Source organism: Amborella trichopoda, chromosome 7, assembly GCF_054954075.1.
Source record: "Amborella trichopoda isolate Santa Cruz 75 chromosome 7, AtrichopodaSantaCruz75HAP2 v2.0, whole genome shotgun sequence".
NCBI classification, from domain to species: domain Eukaryota; kingdom Viridiplantae; phylum Streptophyta; class Magnoliopsida; order Amborellales; family Amborellaceae; genus Amborella; species Amborella trichopoda.
This window is the reverse complement of record NC_142342.1, coordinates 6,914,253-6,924,478: the sequence shown is the minus strand read 5'-3', so window position 1 is coordinate 6,924,478 and position 10,226 is coordinate 6,914,253. Positions and strand designations below refer to the sequence as shown.

Below are 10,226 nucleotides of genomic sequence, written 5' to 3'. Positions count from 1 at the left end.
TTTATACGGGTACTTTACATGGTATGTGGAAACAAAAGTGTGGAAATAGAAATATGAGGTGCCCTCCCCTATAAATTAGTGCCATAGGAGATCTTTTTCTTGACCATGTGGCTTCAGCTGTGAATCCCCATGTTAACCCCCACTAAACCGTCCCCCTTAGAATATCCCCATTCCTTTGTGTGCATTCCATTTATTTATATATTTATACACAGTATATGCATAGCAACTGGCTACCTAGGTAAATGAATTGATTACTAGAGAGAGACATTAATATATATATAAAGTTGTAAAACAATTGGAAAAAATGGGAACCCAGATCTCTAAATTGAAAAGAGATGAAGAGAATTCCCAGATGTTCTAGAGAGAGAGTGGGGGGAGGTTAACATATGACCAGATTTCATGTTTGGGAGAGCTGCAATTTGAGAGATGGAGACTTTAAAATAGCACTGGAGAGAGAAAGGGTTAAAATAGGGCTAAATTTCATTTCTTAATTTGTAAGTCTTTAGTTTAGAGATTTTATGTATATTTAAAATAGCACCCCATTTATATGCTTTTTATATTTAAAATAGCATCCAATTTATATGATTTTTCATTAATTTGACCTATGCATGAACAGAACCAATTTTCATTTTTAGGTGAGATAAAAGTTTAGAGAGAGAGTGAGCGAGAGATTGATTGATTGATTGATTTTGTGAACAGGAACAATATTTGTTTGTTTTTTTGGGAGAGCAAAAGCAAAATTTATGAATAAAAACATATAAATACAAAAATGGAACGGGCGGTCTGTTAGGACCTCCATGTAAGATGCCGTTTATTCAGGCTGTGTCTAACTCTGGCAAAATTTGAAGCGAATCCAACGCACTCTCAAACCCAACCCACAAATACTTTGTTGGGTCCCTGAGATTCGATCCAAAACTGCATCCTGCTTCATCTCCATTTCAATCTCACAAATACCCAGGTAATTTTTTGATGGTTTCTATTCACCAGTGAAAAGCCTTTGCTTTTTCTTCTTTATGGGATCCTGTAATTTGTGATTCAGATATAAGTTTGAATGAGTCTTGTTTGAATTTGAATTGGGTGGTTTTCTCTGTGAGAATTGGCTTTTGATTTGGTGTTTTCTTGCACATATTGTTCTTCGGCCCGAATTTTTTGGTTTGAATTATTCCTTTTCTCTCAATGGATTTGGCTGTGATATTCTCCCTGATCCTTTTGTATTACTTTTGGATTTCGTGTGATTTTTAATTTTTAATGATCTGACGCTTATCTCTTTAATGCATCTTCATCAAACTTCCAGTTGTTGCAACTTGAAGATGTTGAAATTTGGTTTGATGATTCAATATGGACGAGCCGTTTGTTTATTTGATCCATTTGGTTTTTCATCTATTAGTGATTATAGCTATTGTTTGATTTTTCATCGATATTATCAGTGTTTTTAACCTTTCTTCTCTTCTGTTATTCTGTAATATGCATCTTGATTCAAATTTCAGATTGAAGCTATAGTTTTCTTTTGATCCATGAGCATATATCCTCATGCAAATGCGAGAACTGTTAATTCTATCGATTGCATTCCTTAATAATCAATTATGAGAGAACCACAGTCCATTTGTATTCATAACTCACTGGTTTTTCTTCCTTTTTTTCCAATCTCTACAATTAAAGCTAACATGTTGAAGCCAATCAATGGGATCTTCAGGTGAAATTGGTGTAAACTTAGGAGGTCCTTCAAAGGGTTTGAGAAGCAAAAATGGCCAACAAGTGATACATAAAGTCCCTATGAAAGTTATGGGAGGATATCATTTCTGGGGAAGAGCTCCTGCATATATTAGAAAAGTCGAGGAATGGAGAGACCATTGGAAGGGCTCAAGGAGCAAAGAAATGCATATATGTGGATGAATCCCAGCTGCCCCACCATGTCTGGTTCAGCTCCCAAACCAACTTCGCACAATTACTCTGTTCAAACTGGTGAAGAATTTGCCATCGAATTCTTGAGAAAAGATTCAGTTCGATCCCCAAGCAATCAGAATGAGATGAATAAAGAGGTTCCTACTCAGACCACTTGTGAGGATCTCACAGGAATTCTCGGGCTTGGAAGAATGGTATCGGGAAACGGCTCGGATATGCCCATATTTTTGGGAGAAAGGGGCAGTTCTGATGAGATTGAGCAAATGGGTTATTCCGATACAAAGAACATAAGTAAGAGCAGAAGATTGTCTGCTAATTCTTTGGGGGAATACAGTACCGATCAAGCGCCAATTACCCCAATATCCCAATTGGCTCCCCCAATATCCCATTCTCGTTCTCCTTCTGAGCCCTCAGGATCTCGCCCTTATGGGTTAGGAACCTCTGATAATGCTCAGATAGGAAAGATGAAATTACTTTGCAGCTTTGGGGGAAGAATTTTGCCAAGGCCAAGTGATGGTAAGCTAAGATACGTTGGGGGAGAGACTAGAATTGTCACAGTTAGTAAGGACATTTCATGGCATGATTTGATGCAGAAAACTCTCTCCGTCCATAACCAGTACCATACAATCAAATACCAGCTCCCTGGTGAGGACCTTGATGCCCTAGTTTCAGTCTCTTCTGATGAAGACCTTCAAAATATGATGGAGGAGTACAATGGGTTAGAAAATGTTGATGGGTCTCAAAGACTTAGAATATTTCTTATCTCTGGTAATGAATCGGATACTGGTTCGTTCGATATGAGAGCTGCTCGTAGGAACTCAGATCTACAGTATGTTGTTGCAGTTAATGGCATACTTGAGCAGAGCCTAAGGAAAGGGTCTAATGGCCATGGACTATCCAGCCCATTAGCTCATGGAATGGATGTTGGAAATGAAGTCTCTTCCTCTATGGTCTACACAGATAAGCGACCCCCAGCTCTTTCTTCAAATTTTACTGCTCATTTTTTGCATAATGCTGTGAAATCTCCTTCCAGTTCTCCCCCAATGTCTCCCTTGCCGAAGCTTTCCAAGATCCCACGTGAGCGCTCCTTTGATCGGCTATCCCAAGAGGAAGACGAAAATTACACGATTTTAACTGCCCGACCGCCTCAGTATTCGCGTGCTATGGATGAGCTTGGGTCTATACCAAAATCTACCATGTCTCCTCAATTCCTGCCCATGGTTTCTCGATCAGGAAAAATTGTTGGCTCCCCTGCAAAACCACCCCTTGAGGTGGTACCTTCTCCAAACCAATCAACCATGCCCGAAAGGATGAGTAGTTTGGGAATCTCTCAAAGGCAGGGAGCCATTGCAAAATCAGAGCAAATACCTTTGGGAAACGACCTAAAACAGCAGAACTCCAGTTATGACCCTGAAAGTGGACAATTTCAACTATCGGAGGATCCAATTTTTCCCAGTATTTACATTCCAGTTGATCCTCCAAAACCTTTTGTGCTTAGAACGGATGTTGATTCTACTCCTAGTGAGAGTGAGTCTGACGGGTATACTTTATATGGCCAGCCTGTGCTTCAGGAAAGGGTATATCGATCAGAGTTCTACCCTAGGCAGCAGGTCGAGTCACAAAATCGATTGTCAAGATCAAATGAGTCTATTAATTCTCAACATGGGTTGCCCCATGCTCTATCTGATTCACACCTCCAAACCCACGTCAGAGAGTCAATTTACCGATTTCATGAAGGAACGCCAACAGATTGTGCTAATATACCAGGACAATCAACTGATTCATTTTGCTCATTTGTGGGGCAAAACACTTTACGAGAAGGGCTGGTTCAGTTCCAAAGATACAAGGAAATGGCTGGGGCAATGTACCAGGCAACTCAACCACCATTAACGGCCACGAGTACCAGTGAGAGATTGGGATCTCTAAACCTTCCTAATCATATTGATTTTCAAGAGGGCAAAGAATCTATGCTTCTTACAGGAGAACCTCATAAAATTGAAGAGCAAGGTACGGCTTCTAATATTGGTTTAGGATACCATTGTCAGGAACCTGTTTCTAGTCAAGCTGCGGTGAACTTCATTGGGGAGGAAGGCCTTCTTTCCCCTCAGGATAAAGTTAAACCATTCATAAACATTGAAGTACAGCCTCCTGATGACTTGAAAAAATCAGGACTTCTACAAAGGGAAGTTACATCATCTCCCATTTTGGAATCCAAAAGTCCTAATTTGGAATCCAAAATTCCTGATAGCCATAGAAAGCTCCCCCAACATGAAGACATCAAGAAACTGAGCTCCAACTTCACTGCTTCAAGCCAGAAAAGTGCCATAGATCAGCAGGACAATTTGGAGGGGACATTGAAAGGTGTACTGGGAACAAATGATGAGGAAACTAAGCCTACTTTTGAATTGTCCAGTAGGGATTTCCCTGGAATTGCGACTCTAGACAAGGCATTTGATAGTGATATCAAGCAAGACTTGGCTAATAATAAATACCAAGAAGAGAACACTTCTTCTTGTCTCCTCCCTACAAATTTTCCTGAGGGTATCATAATTCCTGATGGGTTTCCAACTACGCGTGCTGGTGCCGATTCTGAGCTTTCAAGCCTTCTAAAAACCACTCCTGTTTCAGCATTTGATGATAGAGGTTCTATGGATTGGCCTTTCTTTGCAACTTCAGGTGTTGATGGTGTTCAGAGGACAGAGGTTTCTCTTTTGGATCAGGACCTAATGAGTTACAAACCTTCAAAAGCTGAAGATGCCAGTTTAGTTCAATCAGCTCATCAGAATACTGTTGATGGGCATGTTCACGTAGTTGTTGAAGATGTAACTGATAAAGTGCCATCTGATTTATGTTCTTCTCCAGCCACTGTTCCACATGTATTGCATGAGGAAATTGATGATGCCCCAGTTGAGGAAATGCCATACCCAAGAATATCAGATGTTGGAAGTGTGTCTTCAGAATCGGATTCTGAGGTTCTCTCTCTCTCTCTCTCTCTCTCTCTCTCTCTCTCTCTCTCTCACACACAGACACACACACACACACATGCACACACGCATGCACATGCACCCATGTACAAGTAATAAATTATATTCAATCAACTGTATTTATCTGTTGTTGATATCCTCTGGTGATTGATGTAACTTTTCTGTGTGACATTTAGGATGCAAAGATTGACAACAGGGACATTGATGAATCTATTACTGATGCTGCCATAGCTGAAATAGAGGCCGGTCTCTATGGTTTGCAGGTTAGTCCTGGAGTTTACTTATTTCATTTGTGACAAAATGAGAAATCTGCAAAGTTAACTTGGTTAGACCTGGTTTACCTTCAAAGCCTTTCTTTTTGTTATGCAAGGTATTTGGTATGTATTGTATTGTGATATGGTCCTGCTGAAGTAGTTTCATGTCCTTATCAGTGTTAGATGGACACACACGCAAGTCTTGATGTCCAACACAAGTCTAAACTATCTAACACTTGCCAAAAAACTTCATATGGAAAGAACCGTCTGTGCAAATAATTATATGAAAGGGTAATTTTACTTATATATATCATTGATTTCCTACATTTACTACATGTTTACACACTTGGCAGAGTGGTCGAGCATCCAGCTGCTCTACCAATTGGTCCTGAATTTGAACTTTTATAGCATTTTTTACTCAAACATGTGTCTGAAGGTGGCGATTCATGTTGAGGTGTTGATGCACAACAACAGCTCATAGCTGGAGCTTTGGGGGTTAACACTGGTCCTTATAAGATGTCCAAGAATAGGAGAGGATTGTATGATCTTATGCGTAATGCTATGATATGACAATGTATCGATAATTCAGGTAGGAACCCATCGTTCCCAGTATTGAGTACTCCCTACAATGCGTACTGCTTGTGTATCTTAACAATGATCATTAATAAGTAATACTGACCAGGCTGTTTCATTCGTAATTAGATAGTTTGGTATTATCACACCTCCTGTCTAGCTTCTATTTGTTAAGGTCATTCAAATAGTTATAACAGTTTAAGGCTAGTTTTCATTTGCATTTGATATATTTTTTCTAATTGAAATTAATAATAATAAATTATATAAGGGAGAACAGCAGCAAAGCCTAATTTTCCCTGCAAATTTAACAAACCTTGAAGTTGGATAATCATTTTCTTGTTTTGAACATGTGATTCAATTTGATCTCAATTGGGTAACTTAATGGCAATGATGTACATACTCCAGTAACCATTATGAATCTTTGTTATGACATTATGAATCCTTGTTATTGTAAGCCCTATAAATACTTCGGAATTTGGATGTCATTTGATAGGAAAGATGATGGGCCTTCTGTGCCCATCCTGTTCCTTCTTTAATTATATCCCACCTAATGGAATAAACTTTGAATTATTTAATTTGGGTGTACAAGTAGTAATTGATACACCGGTTTCTCCGGCTCAGACTCCCCTAAGTATCCTGGACCCCGGTCGGCCAGGGCTCCACATAAAAGTCTCTGAGACTAGACTGAGTGTCACCAAGTTTCTGCGTAACTTTTGTAGAGAGTCAGCTGAGTCAGACAGCTGGCTCGTCCAAAGTGGTCTGCTCTCTCAGGCTCGGGATCCTGGTGAGTCCCGACCTGTGTTTGAGTTTCACTGTATTTCTCCCTGTACTTGTAAATAAGTTTGAAGGACTTGAATAACTTTAGATACTTCATAATTTATTTTACTTTTGTAAATGGAAAAGATCTTTATATTCAAGTGAACCTATTAGATGTCTGTGAATAGATAATCAAGAATGCCGATCTTGAAGAACTTAGAGAGTTGGGCTCTGGGACATTTGGGACAGTTTATCATGGGAAGTGGCGGGGATCAGATGTTGCCATTAAGCGGATTAAAAAGAGTTGCTTTGCAGGGCGATTATCTGAACAAGAACGGTTGGTAAGTTTGCTTTATCTACTTTTCTATCGTGCTCTTATCTCTCTCATTCTATACATGAAAAACTATGGCTTTTATCATATTGAGGGTGTAAAATTATCTGTACCAAACCAGTTATTTTCATAAATTTTTAATTGCACTTGTTCATTTATAGTGTACAATATGTTTTGTTGCTATACAAAGAGTAACCTTATAATTTTTATTTATCTTATGATAGATAAATTCTTAAGAAAAATGGTTTTTTATTTTAAAGTAAGTTTGTTGCAGCACTCACTCGCACGCACAGTGTGTGTATGTATGTTTCTCATATTTCTAAAAAAACGAAAATCCCAATTTAAATGTATCATTTGCAAATTACGGTCTTTCAGCTTGCCCACCTGGCTGTATTTGTTACAGACAGATGACTTTTGGAGGGAGGCAAAGATCCTCTCAAAGCTTCACCATCCCAATGTAGTGGCCTTCTATGGAATTGTGCCTGATGGAGCTGGGGGGACCCTGGCCACTGTCACTGAATACATGGTGAATGGGTCGCTACGGCATGTGCTTTTAAGGAAAGACAGGTGAGCGTAGCCTTCTTTCTTCCTTCTTTTATTAACTTTTCTATTCATGCTTTGTAATGAACTTGGGTCAAATCCCAGGAACCTTGATCGTCGTAGAAGGCTTATAATAGCCATGGATGCTGCTTTTGGTATGGAATATTTGCACTCAAAGAGCATTGTTCATTTTGATCTCAAATGTGACAATTTGCTAGTCAATATGAGGGATTCCCAAAGACCCATATGTAAGGTACAAATTTTTTAAAATTTTCCTTTTTCTCTCCTCTTTTCTTTGGTAAATTTATATCTCTGTTTTGATTTTCCTGCTGAGCATTCATTTTTCTGAGCATGCTAAGCTGAGGTTTGTTTTATCCTTGGCAAAGATGTTTTGTAATGAATGCATACATTGATTGCTGGGAAAATCTCCCGCATCCCTGATTATATCTGATATTTTAATAAACAAAGGTTTGGGAACTTGAATGGTGATGCATGAAGTGCACATATGATTCAGAGATAATTTCAAAATACGAAAATAAAATGGAATACACTAGTTAAATGGTGAAAAGTGAAATGGTGATAAAAAATGTAATTTTATACATGCTTATCTTGTGAATATGTGCTAGGCATGTGCATACTTATTTCCTTCTTTCTAAACTTTCATTAGGTTGATGGTTGCACCAGTTCTACGTAGGTTTAGTTACTGGATATTTGAATGCTTGTTAGGTGGGGGATTTTGGGTTGTCAAGAATCAAGCGTAATACTCTAGTATCGGGTGGCGTGCGAGGGACACTTCCATGGATGGCGCCAGAGCTCTTGAATGGGAGCAGCAGTCGTGTCTCAGAGAAGGTATACTCTCTCTCTCTCTCGCTCTCTCTCTCTCTCTCTCTCTCTCTCTCTCATTGATACATGCATGCACAAAAATGAGCACATGTTTGATCTACTGGGCATCTCTCAAAGCATCCTGTTATTCGGTGGTATAGGTTGATGTCTTCTCCTTTGGTATTGCACTGTGGGAGATCCTTACTGGTGAAGAACCTTACGCAAATATGCACTATGGCGCAATTATAGGTACACTCTTTACTTAGTTTAATGGGAAATGACAAAAATGCATCATGTTTTTTTCGCATATGACCAGCAGTAAACATAACTGGAAGGGCCAATGTTGGCTGCCATCATTGTTTTAGAAACTATAGTCAAGTGTGAACTTTTAATTTTCGACGAAAGATTGGGGTATTATAAGCGAATATGTTTCTTTTATATTTTGGCACATTCATGGTACATAGTTTTATGTTTGCTTTGATGGTGTGGTTTCTATTAAGATGCATCACCATTCATTTAGGAATTGCTCTACGTGACTTTGCATCTATCTGATTTGAGCCATCCACTGGGGATTTGCTCTCCATAATAGAGTGTCTAATATCTCAATTTCTGTTCATCTTAATTTAGCAGGTTTTGATAATGTTTGAATGGAGGGGTGGATGACTATCCTACTCCTCACTACTTTCATACAGTAGGTCTATCCTTCTTTATTCAGTCCTGTATTCGACAATTTTCTAATTATGCTTACTGATTAGTTGAGTGTTTTGAAGGGAAAATAAGAGAACCTTTATTGTGCCCCCCACCCCCCCCTAATGCAGGTTAGAAAGGAAAGTGTGTGTGCTAACAAACCGATATCACGGCCACTCTTCCACATGCTGCACGTTCTACCATAGTCATTGTTATTAGTATTTTTACTCCTTTACTGACCAAGAAAATATCTCGTCCTCTGAAAGATGTGCTGCAAATGTTGCGTATCATTTGCTTAAAAATATTTTTTGTTAATAACATGACACTCCCCATTTTCTATTTCACACTATATCTTAATTACTCAATTTGTATTGAAGTGTAAACATTGAAGTATAGAGTCTTAAAAATAAAGAAAGTTGCTTTTATTTTTTAAAAATTTTATCGAGATCTTTTCGAGGATTTCCTGAGAGAAACTATACCTTTGAACAACAATCGAGAAGTTTTGCTGTATTCTCAAGGTCACAGTTTGTTGGTATACTAAATCTAAAACCTCATGGTGGGGAATTTTTGAAGGTGGTATAGTGAACAACACATTACGCCCCCCAATTCCAAACTGGTGTGATGCAGACTGGAGAAGGCTGATGGAGGAGTGCTGGTCACCCGATCCCAGTGCCCGCCCCTCCTTCACAGAGATAACCAACCGCCTGCGCATTATGTCAGCCTCCATTCAACCAAAATCATCAACCAAAATTGTCAACCCCTCAGACCTCTCAGGCTAACAAATGAAGCATAAATAACACACCCTTTTGAGATTCAATTGTGTTTCTAGAAGCTGTTGCCAGTTCTGTAATTGCTTGATTCAAAATGAAACCCTAGGAGAAGCACTACTAGACGGCGAAGAAAGGAATTTGAGGAAGGGTATGATACATATGTGCATGAGGGGGCATGTGAGATGAATGTATGACTAAGTGAGTTGTCTTGTTGGTGATTTTGTGCCTCATCATTTTTTTGGTTTCTATATTTTATCCTAATAAACATTTAAGGTTATTTGTTGATTGAGTTGTACACATGGTTACATGTTTGAAGACTGGCAGCCTTTGTTGAATTATTTTGTAAAGGTAATGAATACAGTTCAGTCTTTGCCTATATCCATCCTTCCATTTATTACTTAAAGGATGCGGTTTCTATAAGGTTGCAACTTTAAACAATCCAATTAAATAACACCTTAAAATTTTATCATAACATGTAATTTTTTTGTAAAAAATTCTTAATATTATCTTAAAATCTAGTTTTATACCTAATTAAAAAATTTTAAATTCCAAAAATAGTTAAAATCAAGTAGATTTTCTTGTCACATAAAAATGTACATATATTAGT

At 38.4% G+C, this 10,226-nt stretch overlaps 1 protein-coding gene across 5 annotated transcripts; it reads left to right on the top strand.

The window, feature by feature from the left end:
• The first annotated feature begins 305 nt into the window (after nucleotides 1-305).
• LOC18444205 (RAF-like serine/threonine-protein kinase 20) lies at nucleotides 306-9,995 on the top strand. 5 transcript variants are annotated; one of them, XR_016058900.1, is made up of 12 exons: nucleotides 306-494; nucleotides 700-958; nucleotides 1,694-4,874; nucleotides 5,063-5,149; nucleotides 5,318-5,431; nucleotides 5,577-5,729; nucleotides 6,658-6,810; nucleotides 7,204-7,367; nucleotides 7,446-7,593; nucleotides 8,067-8,189; nucleotides 8,324-8,411; nucleotides 9,423-9,995. XR_016058900.1 is itself a non-coding variant. In XM_088871235.1 (10 exons), the coding sequence occupies exons 3-10, from the start codon at nucleotides 1,839-1,841 to the stop codon at nucleotides 9,626-9,628; spliced, it is 4,005 nt and encodes a 1,334-aa protein (XP_088727361.1). In that variant the 5' UTR covers nucleotides 306-494; nucleotides 700-958; nucleotides 1,694-1,838; the 3' UTR covers nucleotides 9,629-9,995. The 5 variants fall into 5 exon arrangements, 2 of the variants coding, with proteins under 2 accessions (XP_088727361.1, XP_006854443.2); XR_016058899.1 differs by lacking the exon at nucleotides 5,318-5,431; XR_016058898.1 differs by lacking the exons at nucleotides 5,318-5,431; nucleotides 5,577-5,729 and having other exon boundaries at nucleotides 7,176-7,367.
• The last annotated feature ends 231 nt before the right edge of the window (nucleotides 9,996-10,226 follow it).